At 51.3% G+C, this 12320-nt stretch overlaps 1 protein-coding gene across 2 annotated transcripts in view; it reads left to right on the top strand.

Moving 5' to 3' along the window:
• Kiaa1671 (KIAA1671 ortholog) overlaps positions 1 to 12320 on the top strand; it is a 163372-nt gene that overhangs the window by 31809 nt on the left and 119243 nt on the right. Inside the window, exons 2-3 of one of the 2 annotated variants that reach the window (XM_023711831.1) lie at positions 7576 to 7724; positions 9850 to 11457. In XM_023711831.1, coding sequence (XP_023567599.1) covers positions 9905 to 11457 — 1553 coding nt within the window. In that variant the 5' untranslated portion in view covers positions 7576 to 7724; positions 9850 to 9904. Of the gene's footprint in view, positions 1 to 7575; positions 7725 to 9846; positions 11458 to 12320 lie in introns of both variants that reach the window. The other variant, XM_023711832.1, reaches the window with a different exon arrangement.

The following is a 12320-nucleotide window of genomic DNA, read 5'->3' as shown; positions in this document are numbered from 1 at the left end:
GCTCAACCCACCAGGGGGCGGGACTGGCTGGCATGTGGTGCTGGGGATTGAACCGCGGTCCCTGTGCTTTGCTTAGCTTAGCTTGTTCTAAGTAGGTGCTTTAGACCACTGAGCCATCTCACCAGCCCCTCAAGGAGTTTTAGACCCCAACATGGAACTAACCTGTCATTTACTATCTTGAATATTCATTCATATATTAGCAAAAGTATCAGGAATGTACATACATTTAGCCTTTATATTTGTACAAGTTATAAGGGTAATTGATGCCCAGAATATCTATGGCCATCTAATCTTGGAGGATGACTTGTCTCATTTATTTTTATTTTATTTAGGAGAGAAAGAAAGACCAGTTGAAGTGTCATCTCTAGCGAATAACTGGTACTTTGGAGGTCATATAAATAGAAGAGAAAAGTTTAACTCTTCTGATGATACTTTTCTGCTGGATGTTTAAGATTAAGTTAAAATAAGACCCATATTAATCAAAATTGACCTTTCACTATCTATCAAGGTCAGGTAAGCCTCTTCAGGCATTACTCTGGAACTATGTACTGAGCCTCTCAGCTCCTCTGTCATCATTAGCTGCCTGGATGGGTCACAGTCCTATTTGACCATGTTGCTTTCTGTGAACAGCATGTGAGATTTTTCTTGGTGCCCTTCTTTGGCACACTGTACATTTGTTGATCTCTAGCCTCTGGGGTCCAGCGATCTTCCTGCTCAGGAGATTGGGTGACTCACCAAAGTTGTAAGAGCACATGCAAAAGGTTGACATGCTCTGGATCTCCACTGATCTTGGAGGGCCAGAGCCAAAATATTGGCTATTTTTTTAGCTCAGTTATCTCTCCAGTTCTGGTCTCTAAACTTTAGTTGTTGAAGACCCAGAAGAGAAGATCAGTTATATTAGTCTTAGCAAGTGTAAAGCACAAGTGTAAATTGCTTTTTGATAGCTGTTGTCCTCTGCTAAAGACAAACAGTTGTTAGGTTTATTAATTTAACCTCCTGGGGGGAAGGGCGGTCTCCAATCAAGGGGTTTAAAATTAACTTTCAGGCAAGTTGGAGAAAAATAGATTTTAAGAGTCTGAAGAGAAAGAGCTCAGATGCTGGCTGACCTGGCAGAGGTCTGACAGAATGAGAACTGTCTTTTGTTCCTGCTGTATAGAGGGGCAGGGGGCAAGGGGATAAGTAGTCCTGACCTGGTGTGTGGTGGAGTGGTGGGGTGGGGTTGGGAGAGCACATGGTAAAGGGTTAGGGAGCACTGTGCAGCCTGAGCCCAGCAGCCTGGGCCTGTGGTAGTGTGAACAGCCATGGGTCTTCAGAAGGCAGCCCTGGGTAGGTTTGGCCCTGGAGTGGAGCAGCTGACTCTGAGAGCCAGGCAGCCACAGGGCGGGTGATGGCAGCAGGAGTGCGGAGCAGCGTGGCCAAGGACAAGGTCCTGGTGCAGCCAGGGGTGTAGAAGGAGGGTGCGGGCCAGTGCTTCCCTTACCCAGATGGGGGGCTGTGTGCACAGCTGCTGTGGTCCTCCTGTTCACAGGAGTGCCAGTTGGACCTCAGCCTTTATGGTGTACTGTGTGCCTGTTATGCCCAAGCCACTGGAGCTATGAGGGCCATGAGCAGGGTTGGGGTGGACCTCTTGGCATGAGACTCCCAGATCAGGACTAGTGCATGAGTGGTGCCACTGGGCCACAGCCTGACCCACAGCTGGGTCCCCCAGGGTTGTGCCTCTGTGAACAACAGTGGTAGGGAGGAGGAGTTGGCGAGGGGAAAGTCGCACAGTGGTAGTGTCCTGCCACCTATTCCACTGGGATCTGTGTGCTCCCCACCATGAGGTGAGGCCTTGGCAGGTGGGAAGAGGGAGCCAGAGACTGAGGGGAAAATCTTACAGGCACACAAAAGGGAGAGGAAGAGTCTTATCTGATCTGAAGCTAGCAGGGAGTGTCTGGGGCTCACACCAAGGAGTCAGTCACCGTGTGGCCTCTTTAAGACCCTGGGGACTCAAGATAAGGCTGAAAAGTCCCCTTAAAGAAGGGTAACGTGTCCTGGGTTTCAGGTTCCATCTGTGTTATAGACACAGAGGGGAAAGAGACCACCTGAGAAAGTTCTGGATAAGTAACCATGGATGCTTATCCATCAATGAATGTAGGAGTAGGCTGAGTTCAGAGTGTACTCAGCAGGAAGCCAGGTAGGATGAAGAATAGAGGAGAGGAGGAGTACGCTGCAGTGAGAAATTTGGGGGCAGAGATAATGTAGCTGTGCTTCTCCAAGGATTGACAATGGGACAGATACGTGTGTGGTCACATTTCTTGTCTTTTTTTTTTTTTTTTTGGCAAAACTAGAGATTGAACTCAGGTCCTTGCGCTTGCCAGGCAAGCGCTTATTCTACTGAGCTATCTCCCTAGCCCCAAGTGGTCACGTTTCTTGGGATGGGCAGTGCAGAGGGACGTGGCTTGGTTCTTCTGTGGCTTCCCACCATGCCTGCTGGGTGGATCATTGCTGTGTTTGTGTAGATAACAGTGGTGGGCATCTTTGGATGTGTAGCTTTTCTTTCAGGTTGCTTCATAGGATAACTTTTTAGACAGGAGTTACTGAGTCGAAAGTGGGTGAGGGTGAGGAATACAGGGGACAAACTCTTCCTCTGGAGCCGGGAGCCCTGGCTTCTGGCCTTCCTGTGTAGTGCAGGGAGGAGCTGGCTCTGTGTGGCCACTTATTCATCTGTAGGACCCAGGAGAGCTCCTGCAGAAGCGCCTCAGATGTGTGTAGGTTGGGGCTGGGAAGATAGCTCAGTAGTCTACGCACCTGCCTGGCAAGTGCAAGGACCCAGGTTCGATCCCTGGTACTACATGCTGTGCCACCCTGCAGGCCACCAGAACTGGATGTGGCAGTGCATGCCTGTAATCCCAGTGCTGGGTAGGCTGAGACTGGAGGGTCACTACAAGTCCAAGCTGCATAGCCAGACCCTGTCCCAAATAAATAAATAAATAAATAAATAAATAAATAAATGATTTATTTTAAGTGTGTAGGTCAGTGCGTATCTCTTAATTGAGTCTCAAGAGGTGCTTGTTGAAAGTGAATATTGCTGAATCATTATTGTAGCTTACCTCGTCCCTGGGAGCAGATGAACATGCCTGTTCCCATCCTCATCCCTGTGGGTATTAACAGTTGCTTCTTTCTGGGGTGTGGCCCTTCAGGTGAGTTATGCAGTGACTTTTTGGATTCCAGTGACAGATATGCCCATGGGGGTGGACCAAGGCCCTCCCTGCTGGGAGCTCACAGAGCTGTCTATGGGAGACAGACAAGGTCACTGTGCTTTCCACTGATGCCTAGCTGGGGCCTGGGGAATCAGGGAAGGATTTCAGGAGTTGACGGAAGGGGCGCAAGACCTGAGGGGCGGATAGAGGTGAGCCAGGCAGCAAGAAAATGGCAGTACAGGGAATGCAAGTCACCTGGTTTCTTAGTCACTTTCTTCATTGCTGGGACAAAATACGTGACACCCACAATTTTAGGAAGAAGTGTATTTTGCACATGTCTGTAGAGGTTTTAGTCCACAGTCACCCGGCTCCAAGGCAGGACAGTATGGCAGAGGAACACAGCAGAGGAGAAAGAGCTCATGACACGCCAGGTAGGAAGCAGAGAGAGAGCTGAAGGTAGGCTTCCTGGCCACATTCACCTCCTCCAATTAGGCGCCACCCCCAATATCACATTTAGCTCTAAATTCTATGAATGAATGAGTCCACTGATGAAATCATGTGTCCATGACCCAGCCACCTTCCAAAGCCCACCTGTGAGCATACAAGACTTTCATGGGGGAGTGTGTGTGGGGGGAATCTAAATAGAAACCATTACACCTGCTTTCAAACCCCCACTTTTGTCATTGCTTAGCTAACATGATTTTTTATGTTATCATTTGGCTCTGTCTTCTTGAATGTCAGCCTCATGAAACAGGACCTTCTCTGTGTTGTACTCGCTGTTACCTTCTTAGGGCCTGGCACAAGTCAATGCTGGATAATAATGGCTGGCTGGATGGATGGGCCACAGCCATGGGGACGGATATTAGAGGAGGCTCACAGTCCAGTGATGTCTGACGCTCGGCTGGGACCCGTCCATCTGCGGCCCGTGGACGGGCAGATCTTGCATGTACCGCGGTTCTGGTCCTCGGGGAGGATGTTCTTAGCCAGTGTGCTCTTGGAGCGCTGTATGGTGCACCGCAGAGGATGGATTTGCAGGCTCAGGGGCCAAGGTCATGTTCCCGGAAGGCACTGGAAGGTGTGAGGCGCGGCCCACGTTCCCCACCAGATGGTGGCATTCCCAGGAGGCAGCAGCCAGCGACGCGGAGTGAATGGGTGCTGAGCCACCAGATCGGGTTTAAGGGTGTAATTAGGAGAAATCGTCAGCAGCTGCTAGAATGAATCAACGCCCCCGAAGAGGAGAACAGAGCTGCCAAACTGTTTGGTTTTGAATGAAAACACTCCTCTTGCCTCCTCTCCTATGATATCTTGGATTCCCCGGGCGCCTGGGAGCTCGCGGCTGCACCCCACACAGAGCACAGACCCGGTTCCTCCCAAGGAGGCGCTGGGTGCAGCAGAAGGGGGCTCAGAAGCGGGCAGGAGGAACGCTTTCTAGGGACTCCTGCCTTCTTCCAGCATGTGCCGTACAGTGACTCCCTTCCCAGACATGGGGCTTTCCCACCAAGTGATAGCTCTTGCAGGAAATGAGAATTTCAGGCTTTATGATTCAGTTCAGGGAGATCAAGCCGCTGGGCACATTGGACTCAGCTGCAGCAGAGAAATGGCCTGAGCCATCCCCTCTTGGTTCACCGCGCCTCCTTGTGGGCACCTTGCTGCCTGCCTGGACCCTCCTGAGCTCCGTGATGATGTATATGTATGTGTATATATGTCAGCAGCACTATTTATTTATTTATTTATTTATTTATTTATTTTGGTGGAACTGGGGATTGAACTCAGGCCATTGCCCTTGCCAGGGAAGCACTTATTCCCCTGAGCCGTCTTCCCGGCCCAACACTTTTTTTTTTTTTGCTCCGAATGCCTTCAAGGCATGACTGGCTGGCTTGTGTTGTGGGGATCTAACCACAGCAACCTGAGCCTGACTGCTTTGTTGAAGCAGCCACTTAAAGAACTGAGCTAAGGGGCAGGCCCCCCCAACACTTTTTAAAATTACAAGAGATGATCTTGCTAAGTTGTCTGGGCTGTTACCATCCTCCTGCCTCATCCACGCCAGTAACTGGGATTATAGATGCCCACCACCATGCCCTGTTCCCTTGTTTATAAAGCTCTTGGCCACCTGGTTTTGTTCTTGACATCTCTCTAGTGCATTTATGAAGAAGGTATGAACCCGCCCCAGAAATAAATAGCAGTTGGTTTCAGTGTGAGTGGGCTTCTGAAGTGTTTTGGAAGAGACTAACGTCTCTTAAATCAGCCATAGCGTATGTGATACATTTAAAGTAAGAGTTTAGAACAGATTTAGATCAGGTCCCTGGCATTTTAGAATTGGGTTACATGAAAACTTGAGACCCTTGGGTTTCTAGGGTTGGGAAGGACTTTAAAATACAATTTTAGTCTCTCTGTAGTGGTTTAGAGACTTCTCTTGCTCTCTTTTGTTCAGGATTCTGTTCATTAATTCCTTGATGACCCCCTGTCACCATATTTACAGACCAAGCAGGCGTTTGCCCAGTATTTGGAATGGTGACCTAAGTGATGGCCCAAGATACAAAGCAGGTCACAGGCGACAGGCACTGTCATTCTGAAGAGGGGTCTGACTGAAGACTAATTTTCCATGTCTTCACTTTGCTTCCCTGCTGTGTAGCTACTTAGGTGGGTTCCAGGATCCCAAGGGCCTCCTGTGACATTTGGGTACCATAGATCCGGGCTCAGCATGGTTGCTCTGTGGGACCTCCTTCCCAGGAAAAGCCATGCGGATGCCCGACCAGCCCCCAAGTGAGCAGCTGAGTGGCCGTGGCACTGAGGGCAAGGCGGGCACCCCAGGCACTCACAGCAGCCAGCCTGAGGCACAGGGCTTCTCCATGGGGCCCAGACTGACAGCATGACAGTGCCCCCTGGGTGGGGGTTGACAGGCTGAGCTTCCTGCTGAACACTTCACAGCTCCTCCAGCTGCTGTGGCCAGAGCAACTCGAATTGTGCCCCGGGTGCCTTGTGTGTCACTTGTCACGGTACTCACAGCACCTGCACTTACTGGGTATCTTGGAAGAGTAGGGAATTAATTTATTCACTCAACAATTTTTTTCAAGGATGTTTTAATGGTTTTTTTAAAGATAATATTTAAATATTAAGCTGAAGTTTTAAATGTATTGACTAGGCTTTTCTGTACATCATATGTACATGATTCTGATTTTATCTTTCTGAGTGCAGTTTCCCCAAGAGTCAGAAAAAGCACAATGTGCCACAGTCTCGGGGGCTCACATGGCCTTCTCAGGCCAGCTATCCCCTGGCAGAGAAAAGAAGTGAAGAGCCCCAGCCTCCTTTCCGTCTGTCTCGCTTACACCTTTTTTGTTCTAACCTGAGTGTTTCTGAATAGTCAATGCACAGTTACATTTGGGTATACAAAGGTAGATGAGTGTCCCGATCCAGCGCTGTGTTTGGTTCCAGGAGACCTGGGCCAGAGAGGACAAGAATCACCCCTGGTCCGCAGGGGTGCTGTGACAGAAGGCTGGGTCCCCGTACACATCCATTGTGATCCCTGAGTGAATGGAGGCAGAGCCAGCTTAAGCTCATCTGTACCATGTCACTCAACAATTGAGTTCCATGCTTGTATATGCCAAGCAAGCACGCTGGCCCCTGGGGACTTACTGTTGAATGTGGGGGGAAGGCTCACGCCCTAGCACATGTGCCTGTATGTCTCTGGGCAGTCCTGCCAAGTTCCTATGTTTCTGTCTGTGGTTCTTCATGGATAGGCACTAGGGGTTTGGACCAGTTCTGGGGCTGTGTGTAAGTTGTGGGAGCAAGCGGGGCTCTGCCAAAGGGTAGATCCCATATGTACAAAAGCCCTGAGAAGGTGTTTGAGGTACCCCACACAGCCAGTACACAATACTGCAAAACGGAAGAAAGAGTTCTTGAAATAATTACCTTGAGTGGTCAATAGTTACCTCCTCTGCATTGATGACGTAGTCTGAGGCCATCATTTCCACTCCAAGGCAGTTAATCCTCCTATCCTTGTGTCCCACAGCCCATTCTAAACCAGGGCATTTATTACCCAGTGTGGCAGTTGTGTGTGTGTGTGTGTGTGTGTGTGTGTGTGTGTATCTTACACAAAACTGTGAGCTCCGCAGTTTCAGGAGTATTTCTAGTTCATCTCTGTGTGCACAGCAGGTGCTCCATAAATACATACTGAACAAACAGGGACGGTATGTGTTGAGCACCTATTGTGATCTCACACTAATCACGCATACACGCATATATAAGGCTACGAAATTGAAGAGCCAAAAGGAGCATGAGGCTTGGAAGCTGGAGGCGATGCCAGCGGATGCAGTGGGAGCCTGAAAGCTTTTGCACCGTCTGTGCACGTACTGCTGGAACTCCGGAACTGAGCTGTCGTCTTGTGTCTCCCCAGACCGGCTGAAACTCAGATTGCAAGGATGAGCCTCCTTCCCTATCCACTTCAGCCGTGGGAGTGTGCAGACAACCCCGTTCGCCATGAGCTGTGACCCCGGTGGCTTTCCCTGGCAGCCGCACATCCCCACTCTGGGCCTGCCAGCTCAGGTAAGTGGGGTACATGCTGACCCAGAGAGAGTCCACAAGGGGGAGCACACTAAGGAAGCATCTGTCTGTCTTCTTGATCCTGTCAATGTCCTGTGTCTCCTGTCTGTGCTCCATGTGGGTCTCAGAGCAGGGTTTGAAGAGCTTGCAGTGGCTGGCCCTGAAGCTGGACACCCCCGACCGTGGGCAGGACCTTCAGATCTCTGCCAGGGGTCTTCATAGATGGAGGTTCTTCAATTCACAGATCCTCCAGGTCTGCCCCTCTCTTCTCCTTCTAACCCTGTCTAGACACTGTTCTCTTGGTTGGGGAGATGGAATCTGTTAGCACCATCAAATGTGTAGGGAAGAGAAAATATCAAAATCTGTTGGTCTCTCTTTCCTGCAGACTGCTGAGTGAGTCAGAGCTGTGCAGGGTGGGGGAGGCTGCACAGGGTCCAAGGAAGGAAGGCTGTGTTTAACTAAAATACCTTCTTTTTTAGTGCATCTAGGTGGAGGCTGGTGGGAGAGGGAAGGCTTTACAGGGAAAGATAATACTAGACATTAAGAACAGTGACTTCCCTGGCACTTTTTAAAATCAGAAGAGAATAAAACAATATTTTTTCAAAAGGCAGGGCTCAATGAATCAGGAGTAGAGGTCAAGTTTCAGTTCAGTGATTGTAAGCAAACCAAGTGACCTCCCCAGGGCCTTTCTCTTCTTCTCTGTGAGACAGACGGTAATAACTTCTGCCTCTTGAAGTTGTTTGGGGATTAATGAGAAGGAAACTCAGGCCCAAGAGAGCAGACTGCATAGCTGAGTGGGTGAGGGCATTTGACCTGAGAGGACGAGAAGTGAGGTCTCTTCCTCGGCCCCACCCTGTAGGGCCTGAGGGTGAGGATTATGCAGCACCCAAAGCCCTCAGCCTCACCAGAGGTCTCACGTAGGGTGAGCCCTCCCGGGAGCTCTGATTCTTCCTGCCAAGAATGTGAACCTGGCTGGGGACACAGCTCAGTGGCAGGGCACTTGCTTAGCACGCACAGGCCCTGGGTTTACTCTCTGGTACCACATAACGAAAGAGAAACAAAGAAAAAAAAAAAAAAGAAAGAAAAAGAAAAGAAAGCAGACAGCATTAAAACAAAACAAAACAAAAAACAAGTGTTCCACAGAAAACAACTCATAGCAAATATTAGCAGCTCGAGTGGGAAAAATAATGCTTGGATTTTAAATCTAAGAAAACTAAGATGAAAAAGATAAGAGGCAGATAAAAGGCTCAGGGGCACCCCAGGAGGGGAGTTGGGGGCTTAGACACGGGCTCCGCCAACCGCTCGCCAGCTTGGCACTCTGCGCACGGCTGCAGCTTCGGGTGGCTCTGTGAGCCGGGGCTGGCCTCGTCCATGCTCCTTGCCCCGGTGCTCAACACGGGGTTACTGGGAGGTCTGTCTGATGGAAGCAGGCTCCAAAATAGGAAGTAATCAGGGTGGCGAGAGTGCGGGAGCTTTGAGACAGGATCGCTGAGTCTAAGCCGCCTAGTGAGACTATACCAGATACTTTAAAAAAAAAAGAAAAGAAATTTTTTTTTTTTTTAAATTAAGGGCTGGGGAGAAAACTCAGCAGTCTAAACGCCTGCCTGGCAAGCTCAAGGAACTGTGTCTGATCCCCAGTACTACATGCCATGCTGTGCGCGCCCTCACACCATGCTGGCCACTGAGCTCAGCCGTGGTGGTGCATGCCTGTAATCCCAGCGCTGAGGAGGCTGAGACAGGAGGATCACTACAAGTCCAAGCTGTGTAGTGAGACCCTGCACCAAATACATAAATAGATTTTTAAAAAAGAGTGGGAGAGCTTGAGGGTGCGTGCTGTGGGGCTCATGCCTGCAGTGCGTGGTGTGAGGTAGAGCTGGACCATGCCTCTCCTTTTTGGGGTGATGCCAGCCCTGTTCCTTTGCCACCACACTGGTTTTCTCATTTGCCCCTTTCACTCTAAGAGCTGGTCCTGAGATTGGCTGAGTCAAGAAATGCCTGGAGGAGCCCTCTGAGGGGGAGCAGGCTCTAGAATCAGGGCTCCGTCCTTTTCTTCCACACCTTTGCTTTGACGCAGACCCTGACTAAGTGCTAAATTTACTTTCTCCCTTTTTTTTTTTTTTTTAAGCAGTTGCTTCTCCTCCCTTTCCAATGCTTCTAATCCTTATGGAGCCACAGCAGTAACCATGGCAACACGGGTTGAGGTTGGCTCCATAACATCCCTGACAGCGGTGCCAGGCCTTGGTGACATCAGCAAAGAGACCTTAAAGCGGACCTTCTTCTGCCAAGCAGGTGACACCTCTGGGGCTCCCCCAACCCAGATCCTAGAAGGACAAAGCCCCCTGCGGAGCCCTGCCCACCTGTTTCCTCTGCCAAGACTGGCCCCTAAGCCCTTCTCCAGGGAGCAGGCCTCCGACTTCAAGTCCCACGTAGTATCTTTGCGGCCTGGTCCCCCCAGGCCATCTCCCACTGGTGTCTCTGTGGAGGTGGCAGCCAAGAATCCAAACCCAAGCATGCCCAGTTTGGCAGGGCAAGACGTGGATGGTGGGGACAGCCCCAGGAAAAGCGCATTGGTGACCAACAAGGCCATGTTTCTGCGTCCCAGCCCAAGCACTAGCCTCAGCACCATGATTCTCTTTGAAACCACCAAAGCTGGTCCCCCTCCGGGGAAAGGGCTCAGTCAGGGGGCTGGAGAGGCTGGCACGGGAGTGTCCCAGAAGGCCCTCTCCAGTGCCCGGCCAGAGGTGGCTGCCAAGCCTGCCGTGCCTGCCCACAAGCCCATGGGAACCCTTCCCCGACCAGCCTCCCTGCCGCAGGACACACGGGCAGCCCCATGCCAAGTGGAAGCAGTTCCAGAGCAGCCTCTCTTGAAGGCCAGCAGTGTGGAGGACACTATAGCTCCTGCACCAGAGCCCAGGCCTCGCCCAAAGAGGAGGCCCGTGTCTGCCATCTTCACAGAGTGTGCTCCACCTTTGAAGCCAGGCCCAGGAGGGACAGCTGGGGTGGGCAAGGTGCCCCCGACTCCTCCTGAGAAGACATGGGTGAGGAAGCCCCGACCTTTGTCCATGGACCTCACGGCCCGGTTTGAGAACAAGGAGGCCTTGCTAAAGAAGGTGATTGATGAGGGAAAAGGAGCGGTGTGCCGTAGGCCAGAGAGAGCCAACCTGGAGGCCAGAGGGGACGGGGACTGTTCTGTCCAAGCAAGGACCTCACACCATGACCCAGACTTCCTGGAGGGCATCAAGAAAGTCCGTGAACAGAAGGAGAAGCTGATTTTTAAACAGATAGAGATGGGTGGCCCCAGGACCCAGGGCTGCTCAGCCAAGGTTCCCCCTGCAGGTGATCAGAGCCCGAAGGAAGAGAAGGCCAGGCTGGACCAGGAGCCAGAGAAGGCGCCCGAGTCCCCTTCACCCGGGTCAGGAAGAGGGCTGGAACGTGCTGGGTCCAAGAACAGAGGGGCCAATGGGGAGTCCCCGGTGGGGACGGAGTGGACCTCCAGGGGCAGTGTCAAGAAGCGCCTCAGCCTGTTTCAGGAAGAGATTACGTCCCCCTCAGCAGGAGGATCTGAGCCTCCCTCAGCCACCTTGGAGCCTCCATTGACAATGCCAGAGACTGAAAAAGTGGGAATGAGTGTCCAGGAGCGGATCAAAGGCTGGGCCACTGAGAGCTTGGAGGTAAAGCCCGAGATCAGGAGGAGGACGCTCCAGGCACGGCCTCTATCAGCGGATTTGACCAAAGTGTAAGTGGCCATATCCTGTGTACCTCATGCATACCCCAGTTGCCTCCCATAGCCCACCAGAGGGCTGAGGGGAAGGGAGCCCACCCAGCATCTTACAGGTTCTCTGTTACTTCCTCCACAGCCCTTAGAAGAGGTAAGCATGGTTTCCTCTCCTTAGATGAGGAGGCTGTGGAGACAGAGGGCAGGTCTCCAGCAGGGGCTGAGTGGTCTGTGCCCTCCCTTTCTGTTTAGACTGCTGGTGTGGGGGTGACAAGGGTGAGGCACTGTGAGGAGGTGGGGTGCTCCAGGCAGTTCCATCACAACCTATCTCTGTAGATAGACCTTCCCTCCCTCACGTCACAGAACACTTCAGATTAGGGCTGAATCTTCCCAAGTGGCCCGAAAATAAAACCAGAGGAGTTGGGCAAGTCCTAACACTATGTCTTCATCTTGAAAACAGAAATTATACCAAGAGCTTTCCTTAAAGGATTGAGGGTAAAAGCTCATGGAGAATGCCAAGAATTATTCTGCCCTGGGGAAGCCCTCATTGATGATCACTAGTCCTGCTGGTTAATAAGGATGCTCTGAATTCCACCCACCCCTGACATTTGACTCTTGCTTATTGTTTTCCCACATGTGACCACAGCAGGGAGATGCCACCAAGCATGACCCACAGGCTTGTTAATGCCATGCATGCCACCAACATGCTTCGTGCAGGGAGGAGCTTCTGGGGCAGGACCTCTGGACGCTGTCTTTCCCAATCTGGGAACTGGGGCAGCAGCTGGGCCAAGTGAGACCCATGACCCTTAACACCTTAGAATCACCCAGAAAAATGCCCACGTCAAGATTCTGGTTTAGTTTGTCTGGTGTGTGTGTGTGTCTCT

This window comes from Octodon degus, unplaced genomic scaffold, assembly GCF_000260255.1.
Source record: "Octodon degus isolate 3935 unplaced genomic scaffold, OctDeg1.0 scaffold00021, whole genome shotgun sequence".
Classification (NCBI taxonomy): domain Eukaryota; kingdom Metazoa; phylum Chordata; class Mammalia; order Rodentia; family Octodontidae; genus Octodon; species Octodon degus.
The sequence above is the reverse complement of the archived record's forward strand: the minus strand, read 5'-3'. Positions and strand labels throughout refer to the sequence as shown.